This window comes from Onychostruthus taczanowskii, unplaced genomic scaffold, assembly GCF_017590055.1.
Source record: "Onychostruthus taczanowskii isolate IOZ18803 unplaced genomic scaffold, ASM1759005v1 scaffold1, whole genome shotgun sequence".
Classification (NCBI taxonomy): Eukaryota; Metazoa; Chordata; class Aves; order Passeriformes; family Passeridae; genus Onychostruthus; species Onychostruthus taczanowskii.
In genome coordinates, this window is record NW_024496525.1 from 1,964,347 (window position 1) to 1,981,327 (window position 16,981).

General features: G+C 37.6%; 1 protein-coding gene across 18 annotated transcripts in view; it reads right to left on the reverse strand.

Annotated features, from left to right (window-relative positions):
* Positions 1-7,649: 7,649 nt before the first annotated feature.
* The window catches only part of MADD (MAP kinase activating death domain), a 68,694-nt gene continuing 59,362 nt past the window's right edge, over positions 7,650-16,981 (reverse strand). For 17 of the 18 annotated variants that reach the window (XM_041407582.1, XM_041407260.1, XM_041406999.1 and 14 more), the window contains 3 exons: positions 15,480-15,549; positions 10,557-10,603; positions 7,650-9,098 (listed from right to left, as the gene is read on the reverse strand). In XM_041407582.1, the coding sequence (XP_041263516.1) occupies positions 8,991-9,098; positions 10,557-10,603; positions 15,480-15,549 (225 nt within the window). In that variant the 3' untranslated portion in view covers positions 7,650-8,990. The remainder of the gene's footprint in view (positions 9,099-10,556; positions 10,604-15,479; positions 15,550-16,981) is intronic. The other variant, XM_041407499.1, reaches the window with a different exon arrangement.

The following is a 16,981-nucleotide window of genomic DNA, read 5'->3' on the forward strand; positions in this document are numbered from 1 at the left end:
CAAAAACAGCAGTCCTACTGAAGTTCTTCCAGTAGTTTTCTCCATCAAGACAAAAAAATCTGTTATTGCTCCAGTAAAAAGACCCTTCCATGTGAAAAATATATGTAACTTAGACAAACATAACCTCTTCAGGCTGATTATTTCCATCAAGTTGGACGTGAAACTGACTGTAAGTTTTGGTGCTTCCACAATTTCCATTTAAATCCTATCAACTGAGGCTGCTGGCTGCCTGTTCAGTGTACGTGCCTTTCCTTCAGACTATGAACTATGTACCTGATGGAGACACTTGGATGCTTTGAATTAACATATGTAAGACTCATTTGAAGCACAGGGGTGTTGCATAGCATTACTAAAACCCAGTGCTTCGCTTCAGGTAAGAAACATCAACTCTGAAATAGTATGACAAGAAGAAGCACTTCCAGTACTCCTACCAGCCCAGTTGTCTCAGGGTGGCATTACCTGCCAAACAAACCCTCTGCTGACACTTTAGCCTAGGACAACACACATTTCACACCACAGCATCAATTCTTCTGTTTCATTTGTGTTTTCAGCACTGCTGTGTAAATACTCTAAGTAAACAATATTACTTACTCCTGGCAATGGGTAGCTTCATGTAATACTCTTCATAAAAGCCACCAGCTGGAATTAAACTGTCAAATGCAAACAAACTTTATCCGAGTATCTTGTTTCCTTGAAATTCCCTTAGTCCTCAAATCCTGACCATTATTCTGTGAGCAAACAATAATAGCAAAATGAGTTAATGATTGACCATTACTTCTAAAATAACAAAGAAAAGGGCCAAAGAGCTCTCTCTTGCTGCACCACCAGCTTTCCCCTTCAGCGCCAGGAGCTCCCTCACCCACTTGTCAGCTCTTGCTCTGAAAGATTATTGCTCAGGGCTGCAAGGCCTGAAGAAAATCTCTTTAAAATTTGGTGTGAGCATAGCAGATTGAGGTAAAGCTGCTGGGTTTCCTCCTTTTCCTCTTCAGCAGGCTTATACAGAAGCTGTCAAAGGCTGTGTGGGAGTTAACGGATGGTCCCCCATGGAGATAATTCTTTTTTTCCTATTAACAAATAACAAGTGGATCAGTTGAAGCTAAAGAAGGAAATTACAGTTATGTCCACACAGCAGTCATGACAGTGACTGTTTGGCAGAGCTTCTCATGTTGCAGCCTGCTCTGTATTCTGCTCTCATAGATCCACAACTATTACTTTAAAACTAGCAGGCTTATCTGTGGTGACACCTGCAGAATAAAAGTGACTGTTGTTTCATTCCTGAGTCTTAGTTTTCTGACTGGTTAATAAAAATCTCAGGAGTACTTAATTCCCAAGTCACTGCAAAGCCAAGTACATGCTCTAGTACTAAAGCTACTCTTGCAGAAAGGATGCCAACTCCTAATATATATTTTATACCATCCATAGTGCAGGTGAATACTTGTGTGTCCAAGGAAGGGTAACTTGTGTAATAAGAAGCTATGTTTCCATCAGTGTGTGTGGTCATCAATGTTTCCATGACCTAAGTGATCTAGATGACCTTCAAAGGTCCCTTTCAACCCAAAATGCTCTATTATTCTATTATTCCTAAGCAGCTTTGCTACCTAAGCTACAGTACTTATGATATAGTGGGGTAAAAAAAAAAAAAAAAGAAATTGGAAGACTGTGCTAAGTCTGTGATATAGTGGGGTAAAATGCAAATTAAATTGAGTTCAAACTGTCCCAACAAAATGTTTATGAAAAGTGCCTCACCTGTCTTGAGACTATCGTCCTCTTTCCCTCTGTAAGATGGAACAGTTATCTTTACCAACTCTTTCAGATTTTTCTAGGCTTACTATATCAAATTATATAAAAAAATTCAGTCCTACTTGTTGAAAATAACAGTGAGAGATCAAGACATTCCTATATATTATTTTAACAAATTTTTCAATGCAGAACATGCCAGACATTTAAAGATAGCCTCAGTACATCTCACCTGCAGGTTTCATCCCTTATGAGAAAGGACTGTTGTTCTAGCTATTTCAAGACAGATCTACAATTGAGTAGAATGAATCAAAACACAAGAAAACATTATTTGGTAGAACTTTTTCCTTAATGGAATCATACAATGGCCATTCAAAGGACAGTAGCAAGAGAAAAGACTTTTCTGGAAGTCTAAAAAATCGTTTATGTTGCTTCGATCACAGAATTCCTGTGAAACAAAATCCTTGTATGTATTTAGGAGGGAAGTTTGTCACTAACATGTCATCCCAGAGCAGGTTTAGAACTACAAGCTGTTCCTGTCTCCTTACAAATGAATTTTATAAGAACAGTCTGCTGAGAATAAAAATAGCCCCACTGATACCTTTCAAGTGCTTACCAAGAAGAGAACTCTATTTTAGGGAAACAAAAGCTGTCATAGAGATATCCTTTACTTGTCATTGGGCAGAGTCCCCACAGCAGTCTGCATAAGCAACACATCCTGAACAGCATGAACTGGTGAAAGTTTAAAAGAAACAGATAAGAACAGCCTCACTTATTAGGTCCAGATATGGAAAAAATAGTCAAGCATCTGCTTTCTGTGCCAGACAGAAACACTGACAATAACCAGCCCTGAAATTCCAGATAAGTGTCATAGTTATGAACACATTTCAGTCAGTAAGTGTGTATGAGCACAGCTGTACCAAAGACAAATAATCTAAAAAAGTGGCTAATCTAAAATATATAAAACATCAGTGGATATTCAAATGTAAAACAAAAATGTGTGTTTTTCTTATCCATGGATAATAGTTTGAACGTGATTTTGTGTTCTATACAATGCATTTAGCAAACATAAACAATATACATAGCTTCCACTGTTTTGCTTGGAAGTATAAATTGTGGGACCCAAACACATGAACCCAAATTGTGTATGGATACACTTTAACATTCAATAAGGCTGCATTTCCTTGGTACCTGGGGCATTTGCTAACAATTGCCCCAGAAATCCAGATATATTCTGGGAAATTATGATCACAAAAAGACTAAATATCAATATAACTCTCAAATACACTTTTGTTACTTACTTATAGTTTCATGTACCCAGGAAAATATGGCAAAAAAATCCAAGCTTCTCTTCTTCTCTGTAGGTGAGCTCATTGCATGTGATGCCTGAAAAGAAAACCCCAAGTATAGTAGATTTTGATCATAGGAAAGTCCTCAAAAATTTCTACCTGAAAATGGGACTTGTTCTTCCTCACTATGATCAGGGGGGATAACTGGACTGTGTATTTACAAAGCATAGTATTTGCTCTTATGATTTTTGTTTCCTACAGTACTGAAAAACATTAACAATTTATTAAACTTTTTAGGCTACAAATCTGGTTTACACAAATTTATTTCTTTTTAATATCAGATTAAATGGCTGAGCCATTTCTAACAAGCAGTGTAGGGAAGAGCTGCTGCTGGAAGCTATCACAGAACAGCAGCACTAAGACTGGAAACCTCTTTCCCTTCCCTCTATAGCACTCTTCAGCACTCCACCAAAAATAACTCGATTTAAATGCAAGAGTGCAAGAGGAGTAAGCATGGAATAAGGCTGAGAATGAAAGATGACAGAGCACTTGGTAAGACAGGAGAGAGGGATGAGAGGCTGTGACAGGATGCTGGAAAGGGGCAGGGACTGGTTAAGCAGGTGACTGGGAAAAGCATAAGTCTGAAGTGCCTGGGCAAAGAGGCTGGCAGGTGATGATGGCCACAGAGGCAAGAAGAATGTATAGAAAAGCTACAAAGGGAAACAGATGGAGATGATCTGATGGAAAATTGAGGTGCAGAGTTGAGCCTGACTGGCTGAGGAGAGTGTAATCCAAGGATGTGTGAGGAAACAGCGAGGAATCCAAGCAGGGCAATGTGTAAAAAGAGAAGGAGAGTTCTTTGATACCCAGAGCACTATGGATAGACTTGTAATCACTGGACTTAGTATGAGAAACTGAAAAGGCAAAAAATGAGAGCAAAGAATGAGAATACAGAACCAGAGTTGTCACATACTTGAAGGAAGCAACTATTTAGAGTTTTACCGGTGTTTTTCCTGACACTGTTTGTTCCTTTTTATATAGAACTATTTTGGGAGATGGGGATTTCTATTCCTCTGTAGGTTCCTAAATCATGTTTATTACTATAGTAACTGGTGCAAATAGAAGCAGGACTGTTTGCCCTTGGCTGACATATATATGCTTCTTTGTTGGACAAAACAAAATCAATCAGTGCTAGAACTACTATGCTGCAGAAGTTTCAAAACATTGTACACAATGTTTTGAAACTTAATTGTAAGTTAACTTTCTGTAAACAGAAAGTTAATTTACAATTTTACTAACCTTGGTATAAATTATATCATTTTTATCATGTATGAGTACAGTACCTCCAAGCCTGTCATGTACTCAACTGCACTCAAACCTCCCTTGTTACCAACATCAAGCTTTTAAACCTTCAGAGACAATGCTGGAAAGAGGGACCACATACCTACTATTTAAAGCTTCATCACATTTCCACTATTTTAGTGAAACAGCCACACTGGGAATTGTGGTGGATACCCCATGTGTGGAGACGTGAATCTTGACTCCATGTTTCAAAAGGCTGGTTTATTATATTATGATATATATTATCTTAAAATGATACATTAAAACTATACCAAAAGAATAGAGAGAAAATGATTCATCAGAAGGCTAGAAAGATCAGCAACATGGAATGAATAACAAAATCTTGTGACTGCTCACAGCCTGGACACAGGTGGCTGTGATTGCTCATCAAGTGAAAACAATCCACATGGACCAATCTAAGATGCACCTGTTGGTAAACAATGTCCAGACCACATTCCACAGCCATCAGATAGTTAATTGTTTACATTTATTTTCTGATGCTTCTCAGCTAGGAGAAAAATCCTAGCAAAGGATTTTTCATAAAATATCATGGTGACAGGGAATGGCTGTAGAATCTCAAATCTGTGTTCACACTGAACATCTTCTAAGGGTGTCACAGGGTAGGGCTCTGTGTGAAGCCTTTACCACCAGCACAAAGTCACCACTCAGCTGCCTGGGAGTGTCCTGCCTTTGTGACAAGAAGATGTCTCTGGCTGAATTGTGACTTCTGGAACAGCAAGAAGTTCTTTGGCACTGCATTTTGTATGACAAGGTCCTTTGCACAAAGCTGCTGCTTCTTGGTCCCAATTCCCACTTCTTCTGGAGCTCTGAGATGTTTTTTTTCAACACCTGGCTTGTCTAAGAGTAAAGACTTTGAGTTTGTAAGTACCACTGGAGTCAGAGTTAAGCAGAAACCAGTTTTTTCCCAGAAGGAAGATCTTGCCTTAGAGGCATCATCATCTGACTTTCATCCCTTTGGCAACTGAGGGGAATTGGGATGTAAATATTGCTCTTTGTGAGAAGCTTAGCTTCTATTTCCTGCCTAGCTCTGAATTCAGTGATAACAGGAGCCTATGCCTGACACTGGGGCAAGAGCTGATTTGTTACCATTGCAGACAACTGCAGCCTTATTAGAAACACACTGTGTGAGCCAAAAGCCCTCTTCTGGCATAAGCAGCATCATTCTAGAAATACTTTCAATATTTTTGCTATGTAAAGGCTCCTAAGGCTTATAATCACAGCCAGTTTTCCCATCCACTTTGATTATTAAGCTAGAACTTGAGTTGGAATTGCAATTCTTAATGACACATTTACTAGCAATTTCCCTTCTTAATACCCAGATGAACATTTCATCTTACTCTGCTATGCTGATAGTGTTAAAGTAGGATGGTAGGGATTATCCAAAGTTAGGAATCAGGGTGTTGGAAATTTTTACAACAGGTTTCTTAAAATAATGAGCTCTTTCTCTCAACAGACCTTCAAAATGCTTTTTCCAGATATACCTTTAATGAATATCACTTAATAAGTTCCAGTGTCGTGACACTCACTGATGCTTAAACTTTTAACCTTTAAAATGTGGACCCACTCATATTAGAAGTGGACACTGCATTCACAAATAAAACAAGAGCATCTTTGGAACATCACAATGAAGATCTGATAAGCAGAATACAGATAAATTAGTAACTTCAGTTCCAATTTGAAAACTGCCAGGAAGACTACTCACAAATTCCAGCATTTCCAGAGAACACTTTTATAACCACCACTTTGAAAACCAACTTCCTTGAACAAGAAATTGTAGCAAGAAAAGAAACCTGTTCAGCCATAAGGAAGTTCAAAGGCAAGTTTATGTGTAAGAGCCTTGGAAATAAGAGTTAAAATAAAAAGGTTGCAATTTTGAAATTTTTAAAAACTAAGACACAGGCTCCTCCTAGTGGTAAAAACGTAGGAATTATTCTTTTTGTGTCAGGAAATTTCTAGAACGATTTATAGTTAGTCTGTTAGCCTCCCATTAGGTTCTGGAAGGTTCAGAGGCCTCTATGTTCTTACCTATTGCCAAAGAAATGTTACCTAAATATCAAAATGAGAGGGACATAACTAAAAACACAAATCACTGTTACAATTTTTTTCCTCCAAAATAAAGTTCATCTACCTCTAAGTGCTTCAGAGTGATGGAGTGGAAAGGATGGAAGACTGTATTCCAAAGATTTACGCTTTTGTAACAATTTAAAATCCAGCTTGCATTTGCATTTGGCAGAGAGCAAATGCCCAGAGAGCAGCACTGGGCATTTAGTGGTGGAAACTGCACAGCACGTCTTTGGCTCAGATGAATATGCTACACCCAAAACATAAAGTATGCAAAACATTTCATGTATTTCAAAAATGTCCTCAGTTTTGAAGCCAAGTCTCACCTAAAGAGCAGAAGCCCAATGTCAGAGCAGTTGCTGAGCTTGTTACTGATTCATCCCAGCCATGGAACAGCAAGCTCTATATTTAGCCACACTTGTTTGTCAAAACAAATTCTAACAAAAGGGACAGAGGGCCATTTTTATTATCAGGTCCTTTAAAAGTCTTATTCTGCACTGATGTTTCTCATCAACCTAAAGCAGACAGCAGCTTATGTAATTTAAGAAGGAGCTGTATATAGTAAATGATGTTGTGCATTTAATAATCTTCCCCCTATAATTTTAAGTTGATTATGTTAATAGGCCTACTAACATAATGACAACCTAAAAATTGAAATTGCCTACCTCAGTGGGACCCAGCATTGCATAAATGGAACCTCTATTGTAGATCAAAGTGCTTTCAGTCTTAACTGTACTTGAAATACAGTAGCATGCAGAAAACGACAAATGCTAAAAATTCAGATATTGCTGTAAGAAAATTTACAGTCTCAAAAGACAAAAGAAAGGAAATTAATTCAGACCAGGTTAATTTCATTATTTGCCAATTTCAGTTTTGCTTTTGTGTTAGGAAAGGATGAAAGATCATTTACGTACCACTTCTACTTGCAAGCTTGCAAAAGAAATTTCCATATTTCAGATGTGTCTGTTTTCCCTATTCATGTTTTTCAAACACTTTTGTTTTAAAGACAAATGACACAGATGTTGTTTTAGAAGAAAAAAAACCCCCACATCATTTAAAGCTGCTTATGTGGAAAGAAATTTAGATTGTCCATACAGAGTGTTTGCCACTACTTCATGTTTGTGTGTGATGTGTTTTGTATATAATTACATTTGTTTCAGAATAACAAATGATAGAAAAGCACAGGAGGATGAAAACTAGTTGCTGGTTGAATGACATTTTATTTTCACATTCAGAGAGCTGTACAGTTTCTATAAATAGATGTGATACTATAATATTTACATCATCCTCACCCATACTAGTATATTCCATTTTAAATGGTAGATACCCTGACCAAGGGTTATTTCTGGGTGCATTTAGTCAGGATTCTATGTCAAAACATACAATACATCAGTTTGTGTCAGAGCAATTTTTCCTGGTATTTTACATGTAACATTATTTTCTCTAGACAGTCTCACCTTCCAGCATCCTAAGAGCTTTCCAGACAAGTGCAGTACAGTTCAAACAAAAACAGGATGCAAAAAACCCATTCATATCCAGCCTGTTTAAAATAAGGAATGTGATGGATAGTTTTAACTACATGAGTTTCATTATACATAAACACAATATTTTCAAGATCCCTTCATATACAGGTACAGATTGAAAACAAAATAAAAAGCAATAGTTTAAAAAATTTGGAGACAGCAAAATCCTCTGGGCTTCTGAACACATTCTGCAGATCTCTGTACTGTGCTTCTGCCAACAACGTTTCCAAGTTTTACACTGCCTTGTTCATTTTCTAATCCCTGTGATTAACTGCTTTAGGGAGTGCTTATTTGCATCTGTGAACTCTACTGCTGGAGTAGCTACTAATGTTACCTAAAATCCCATTTGAAAATCCACAGAACCCATGAAGTGTTGAGGTTTTTTACACTATACTACCTTCAAAGTTTCTCTCTCCACTTGAGAAGAGCCATCCCCACAGACAGACCAATTAAATAACCAAACTTCAACTGTCACATGATATTTTAAGACGATGACAGCTAAATTGTTCACCTCTACCAAAAGGGACTGTAGAACTGTGCGACAGGAACGCCGTGTTGGTAATTTAAAATGAACAACACAGAAGGAAAACAACAAAAACACAACATTGAAACAACATACAGGACCGGGCTGCTTCCACTGTGCACATACCAGAGAATCTGAAAGCAGAAGCCTGCAGTTGTGAAGTGATCAAATTGTAACAAGTACCACTAGAACAAAAACCAACCAAACTCAACAAAAAAGGAATTGCAAAGGAATAACCAGAGTAAGTCACTCACAGCTGGATGCAGATGCTCAAAACTGTCTGATTAAAAGCTCATTTAAAAACTCCATTAAGGATGAATTCAGAAGGAGACTGAACAGGGAAGGCTTAGGTTTTTCTATGGGGAAAGACTTGCAGGGTCATACATAAATAATCAAGTTCTCAGAAAGGACAGAAAGTGAGCTCCAATAACTGCAGTAAAACTGGGAGTACTGCATATCAGTGTGCCAAAGGGTAGGTATTTCCAAGTATCCTGATCAACTGGAAACTGGTCGAGGTGGTTTGCTTTTGTTTTCTGCCTCTTTTCCACGAATTGCAGCCACATAAGAGAAGAGACACAGCACGGAGTAGCAGATCTCATGAGCCTACAAGAATTTAGAAGAGACACTGAAATTCAGATTAAGTGTTTTACAAAATCCATTGCACACTTGTATTTTCCTGCATGTCTTCCTTCATGGGACAACTACTCTGGCTACAGACAAAATCAGGAAAATGTGTCCCCTACCACCTTCTAACTGAGACGGAAAGAGAAGAGCCATATAACAAACTAAAAAATTCCTTTGGGATAAAAATTATAGCTGCTTAACAGTATGATTTAATAATTTTTAAGAACAGTATGCTAATCTAGAAAGTTGGCCAACTGGATTTGGAAAAACTATTCTGCATATTTGCTTTTGGTCTGTTGCATGAAATCACAAGGTACTTTCTGGGAGGGGCTGAAAGAGCTAACTAAAGAGAGGGTTTCACATAGCTCTACTCAGTTTCACAATTATTTAACTGATTAACTGTGCTATTATTTAACCAAAAATCCTCTTTTATCATGTGACTGGCAGCTCAATTCAGTGAAGGTAAGACTTAGACTTAAATTATATACCAGTTCTAATACCAGCTGTTCTGACAATTTTAAAAATTCTTGTCCTTTAAACTGACACTTAAATTTTCTGTAAAGGTAATAACCAAGACAACATGTTTTGCTGTATTACAGTACAAGCTAAAACACTTCCATAAAATACTCTTTTTTCCATTAAACTGGCTTTTCTTACTAACAGATACAGCTATTTGCTTCTTAAACTTCATATATTCTAAGCATTTTGTTCTAAAACATTTCCAGCTTCTTCAAATGATTTTGCTCTCTCTCCTCTTGATGGACTGCGTTTCCATGAAATCACCAAATGTGCACACTGCACATCAGACATAAACTGAAATTTCTCTTCTGATGATAATCATTGGTTCCTATTTCTTCCTCATGAGTGCACATAAGCCTGATCATGTATAAAAGTGCTAAGTATCATTATCAACTGTTGGTGTTCACAAAAAATGTTATAAGAACTGAATATTATTCCAGAACATGAACTCATCTATAGAGCAGGAATCAATACTTTTACTGTTCTCTCACAAGTCATTGCTCATGAGGAGATGGGAATTTTTTGCAAACTGTTAACATTTTATTCTTAGCAAGTAGTTTCCCTTTCCATCGCTTCTATGGAGTAAGGGTTGTGCTCTTCACTGTCTTAAAATTAACAGTTCCACCAGTTCCTATTGTGCTGAAGTTCAATGTCAAATTGGCAACCTTTCATCTTTATCTGTCTTAAAAAAGGAAAAACTACTGAAATTAGTAGTGTTAGAACTCACTACTGGTGAGTTCCTCTAATTTCATAGATCCAACAAGCACTGATTTTTCTGTCTCCCCCTACTGAAAACATCATAAAGAGCAGCTGGTGTTTCACTGTAAATCCTGAAGTCTCAATGTAATTCTTTTCTCCACATGAATATGTAAAGATACATCCTCTAGAGAACCACCAGAGGCATCACAGTAGACTCACCATTGGCGTCTTGTACTTGTGGCTCACCACTTCTTTAGTTTCAGGAACTAAAACCGGACGGGCAAGAGACAAAACAAAAAGTTCAAAAAACGAGAGGCAAATGGGGAAGAAATAGCACAATGTTCCCATGGGAAAGGGAAGGGAGGCAGACAGACAGCAGGTGCAGGTAACAGGGCACTTCACTATCCCTCACTTCTACATACTTCTTTTCATTTACATTACATATATCCTTGGAAGACACTGGTAATGTCACAATAAATTACTCAAGCTAGCAAAAATTTTCACTGCCTCTGTTTGGCACAGCAGATATTCGATGGTTCTTAAGAGACTCTGGCTTTTCTCATATTACTTATTCCTGCTAGACAGTAAAAATAATGAAAAAATATTCTTAATGACAAACTATACCTAATGCCTACTACAATAAAACATGACTCAAAAATTCCACAGGAATTTGTCACTATACGAGTCCCAAAGATTTTACCCTTGAGATCTTCTCTGCTGAGCAAGAGATTTCAAAAGAACTGTTGCACACTGTATACTGTATAGTAAGCTAGTGAAATCCAAGGGGAAAAAAGAGGAGCTGAGGGAGAATTTTTTCTCAACTTGAAGACTGTTTTCCAGCTCTAAAGTTTCTCAAGATACTCTTTCTCCTGTATAGGATGTGTGTGATTGTATTTACTTGACATACTCCCTGAAAACATTCATAGTTTTTGAATGAGTTGCCTTAAAATAAAATGCTGAGTTCAGTGACACATATTCCTAAAATACCAAGCTGATTGGTTTATAGAAATCTTTACATAGAAAGAAGATTAGGGCATTGATTAAAAAAAATCTATTATCCAGAAAATCTGCCCTTGTTCCATTGCACTGCCTCAAACTGATAGAAAGAAAACTGGCACAACATAAGTAAAGGAAATTTGTCTTTTTCTCTCATTGTAGAAGGCCTAAAAAATCAAACTGTAACCAGCCTGTTTGTGTGCAGTGCATCTGAACTGTGCCTTTGGCCCACACTTGGTCTGCAAATGTTGTGAACAGATACCATGGGAAATCACCAGAAGAGAACAAAGACCACACTTGAACATTCAACTGGCAAATTTAAAATGTCCGTATCAGGGGAATACCAAGACCAACTCTGAGTACTTCCCTTCCAGAATAGCTGGAATTTGCCATGAAATTTCTGTGTCACAACAAAAGAATTTAGAAGAAGCAGTACAGAAATTATGCAAAACCAAATCATTCCAGGTTCATAGAGGAAGGATAAATGTTTTATTACACATAGTACTAGTGACAAGAAAAGAAACAAAGGCAGATGAGTTCAGTATGAAGAACCAGGAAAAGTCCACAACAAAACCTATCCATGCAGATGTCATCTCTTCAACTATGGTATGACACAGCTAAACGCTGGAGAGGGAGACGGATCACACTCTAAGGGGCCAAGAGTAGGCAGTGCAGACTGGGTTTGAGAAAGTTCTCAAAATATAAACCAGTACCTATTAATTCTCATATGTCATGGTACTGCCATTCTTGAAAATAATCTATTGAAAAGTACAGAATATCATGGTAAAAAGTAATATTTTTGTTTAATTTTTCAACTCTCACTCTCCTTGGAGTTGGCAGATGCAAGAAGGGCTGAGAAACAAGGGAAGTGCACACCCAGGCTGCACTGCCCCAGTGATACCAGAGACTAAAGCTGGGGAGATAAGGAGGTGCACATCCAAGCTACCTTACCCGTTGGCACCAGATGTTCCAAATTAACTCCATCTCACCAGGGGATAAAGGTGGGAGTGAGGCTGGTGCACAGCCAAATAGGGTAGGACTTTTACAGCTGTGTAAGTCTCACTGCCCACTGGATAACATACAATTGTTCATATACTCTTCAAAAAGCAGGAAGGGAAAGCTGTAAGGACCTTGTGCCACGAGGGAAGGAGAGAAGGGAAGCTGTAAAGTCCTGTATCATAACTGAGAATAGGAAGAGAGGGAAGAGGAGAGCAGCTAGGCAAGGTACTGTCTCTCCACAGTAAGTTGCCTTGTCTTTAAATAAAATACCCCTTCACAGTCCTTCCAATGCAGAAAATTCTCCTGAGAGGACTGAGTTAGGAAGATTAAGAAGAGTGGGTTTGCATTTACAAACACAGAAGTCAAAGCACTACTACTGCAGAATACAAAGAAAAAAGGAAGAAAGGAAAAAATAAACTGCCCTCCCACAAAACAAAAAAGACCCCCCCCACCACAACAAGAAAAAAAACCCAAAGAAAAGACCCAAGCTTTCAAAGATTCAAGCCTCAAATGGAGAGATTAGCACTTTTCTTCTAACATTAAAAGTTATTCCTGATGCTCTTGAACTGAGTGGATGAAGGGAGTAAATTAGGCTACATCCTGCAGCCTTTGGTCCTGTAAATTAAAATATGGTGCTACCACAAAATGAGTTTAGGGGAGATCACTTTACCTGCTGGAGAATGAAGGTTTTCATAGCAGCGGCGGTGAAGGGGCCACAAGAAAGTAAAGCACAAGTACACAGCAGTAACTCAAATTCCAGAGGGAAGAACCTTACATTTCCTCACTTACTTAAGTTTACACTTTCATTTGTGGGACACAGTTCCTGAACTTCTGCTTGCATCCTGCTCTGAAACCACAAGTCCAGCTGTGATGCTGCCATCTAAACCCAGCATTTACACAAACAGACCTTTCATTTCCTCCCGTGCTGTCACTAATTTGGAGCACTCATGCTTGGTAAAATCAAAATCTTGCTTTGAAGTACTTCCCATCAGACTGGAGTATGCACACTCACCAAACTCTACCTTTCTAAGAGCATCTACTACTTCAATATGCTCCTACTATAATAAATCTGATGGCAAGGTTTAAAACGTTTAACACCAAATAACTTCATTCTTCTGAAGCAAGTTTTTGATGAATGCTTTTAGTCTACTACTACCAAACATTTTCATTTCTCTTGAACAGGACAGATTGTCATATCCTCTCACCTTTTTAAAAAACAGCTGTGAGGTAGACTCTAATCTCAGCATAAGAAGATAAGTTAACTCCCCTGCAACATCCTCCTTTTTTTTTTTTTTCCTATGTATTAGCTGCATGGGAAAATTGTCAATCTCATTTGGTACATCTAATTTGGTTCTTGTCTGTGACCTCTGTTTTGTGAGAGAGGACATTTTTAACTCAAGTGGTTTAATTTCTCAGTTTTTGCTTGTGGATTTCAACTCCCAGTTTATTTTTAATTACTTCTTAAAATTACCCTTTTATACGTTCCATATGACAATTTTAGCTTTTGCAATAGGCCCTTGATTACAAAATCTTTTGAAAAAAAATAAGTACTTTTTCTTATGTTTATTACAGATATTATTTAGGGGCTAAATGCTCTCTTACAGAGTCACCCATACAAATTAACTAGAAATAACCAAGTCAAACACTGTCTTTCTTCTTGTACAATATAAACAAACTATTAAAATAAGTTCTTTGCATAAAACCTAAAAAAAGGATCCAAAATAATTTCTGAGCCAAGTAATTTCTTTTAAGTAAAGATTTCAGAAGCTGAAGCCATTCTTTAAGCTAATTTTATGGCTTCTGAATTCTCATCTTGTAAAACCCATCAATAATCTTTTACTGACTTCAGAAATTTCTGTAAGTAATAAAATCAATCGTGCCCATCAGTATGAAAACATGCTATCAAAGGAACAGAAATTGAACAAAACTTATGAACATCTAAGCTCTTAGAAAGTGTTCATGGTTTAAATATACAGATCTGATCATATGAACCATGGACAACATTTTCAAAAAATGGAAAAAAATTGTTCACCAATTTAAATCTGAAACACCTGAGAGATTTATGGTAAACAACAAGCAAACTGCAGCAGCCAGAATGGTTTTATCACTTAGAACTTTTGTGTCACCCAAAGGAGACAATACATTCTCAGGGACAAAGACATTAATTTCAGAAATCTCATGTTAATGAGATTTCTATAATTTCATATTATGAGTCTTCTATAATTCAAGAGAGAAGCCCTCAGCCAGAACATTCTGTTTACAGTACCAAAAACAATGACAGTCTTGGTAATGGGAGCTGCTGATGCAGATTCTGTTTAATGGCCAAAGAATGCATGCTGATCTATATGGAATTAAATTTCAGCTCCTTTTTCTATGTTTCATACATACTCCTAAGACCTAAACAAATGCCTCAAAGATGGCTGGAAGAATAAACCAGTTTGGGCTTCAGGAGAAGTACATGGATCACCCTTCCAGAGAGCTGCCTCTGAAGTCACCTGTATTTTTCAGACCCTAGTTAATATTGTGACTGACACTAACACTGAAGAGTAACCTGAAATTTTCCCCAGACTCTGGTGTAGGCAGATATGCAATAGCAATAACTGACCAAAACAGCACAAACTCTCTGTTCTCCTCAACCTTTACTTTTCCACTCATGTTCCAAAATAAGAATCACAGGATAAATAAAGTACAACTTGACAAAACAGTTTCAGCTCCATTCAAGAAAAATTAGACTACATTAGAGCAAAAAAGAAAGCTTTGCAATTAACAGTAATTCTTTGTAATGAAAGTGCGGTGTGTTGAGAAAGATCAGCTTTAAATCCTGCTTTAAAAATGTGGCTTCTCAGATGGAAAAGGAACATACCAAGCCAATTCTCATACACACCCACATTTGGTTTTTGTTTGTTTCAGATGACTCAGAACCTTTTCTCTGTCTAATAATAAAAAGCACCTAGATCACAAATCTTAATATGATAAAAATTAATGCGGAAATTTTTATGCAAAGTCACCTATCTCTCAGGCAACTCCTTATAGGCAATCTACATTCTCTCCCATCTTTGAAATTGCAGTGCAACTCTGAATCTGAAGACTGGAAATTTGAGTTACTGCCATGTGAGTACAGACCTAATATCAAAATAATGTAATTACCAAATTCCTCCAGGACAAAGACTCCTCGCACTGTATTGCACTTTTTAATGTGATTCAGCTCTATGAAAACCTACAAAAACAGGAGGAAAAGTAACATAAAATTAGTTGGGTTTGGAGTTTTTTTAAAACCAAAAATCAAAACTAAACAAAAACATCATCACAACAGGTACAACCTGAAGTTCGATAGCATACACTACCAGTTCATTTACAGTTTAATATATAAATAAAGGGTGAAATAAATATTCAGAAGACAAACTTGCCACAATGCTAGAAATCAACAAAAAACTTAAAAGTGCTAAGAAGCGAAGACAGCAGAAGATGAAGTACCTTCCGCTCCTTGCAGGAGGAGAAAGCATGGAAGAGAAACGAAGGAGTTAGTAACTCTGACATATCCAACATTGCTACCCCTTCAGGCACTCAAATGAGTTATTGCAAAAAGAATACCAACACACCTGAAATACAGCAAAAGAGGGGGACGAGAATAAAGCTGGCTCCCAAATTTGGCACTATTTGTAGCCTCTGATCCATCCCATGTAGTTTCTGCCCCTCCATGCATCCTCCTCCAGCACAGAGGGCAGGTAAGGGGCACTATACTTCCCACCCTGACACTGATCCTCCTAACCTACCAAGCAGTCAAATTGAATCCAGGGAGGAACCACTAACCTTTCTTTTCCCTGACAGTTCTGCCATGTAACTAGAGTTTATGACATATAATCTTCAGAGTTACTCTTGGAACCATCTCCTTTTAACAGTCAGTACCAGTTTTCTGCTTGAAGCAGGATGGGAGAGTTTGGATCCTTTTCTGTTTTGCTCACTTCACATATGGCTCTGCCAGCTGAGCAAGTCATTTATAAAATAAACCTGCCTTTAAGTCATGTTTTACATGCACCCCAAAAGACAAAAGCAGTTGAACTACACAACGAGGTTTTTCAGTCCAGAACGCAGATACCAAGACTGCATGAATAAACAAGTTCTCTTTGCATAATGAGTTTGTTTAAATCCAACCTATTTGAAGATACAAAAGAGACCCTTCTTATATGCACATGTCCAGAAGGGTCAAAGTCAGTACACAGCACAAGAAGCTGTAGCAAGTGCTATAAAGACTCTAGTCCATACCCCAGTTTCTAATAGACTTGCTTTTCAAGGCAAGAGAAACACTAAGAGTAACACTGCCCTAATATTCAGAGTGTCTATGCCAAACACCTTAGAGAGGTCTTTTAAAAACTGTATTACAATAGTGTGGTTTGATACTTCAAGTGCCTACACCCTTAGGACACCATGATTTCAGGACCTTTTTTTAAAATGGTACTGGAGAAACTTCATTGTCTTGGAAAGAAGGGAAAGGAAAACTCTGCAACCCTCTTGAATGCCATATTAGCAGCACCAATGTAGTCATGCATTATATGCTATGCATGAAAGACAAAGGATGTCAACACTAGAAATTGTTGTGGAGTTTTTTGAAGAGACTTATTGTATCAAGAGAGATCAGTAAATGCACTGTA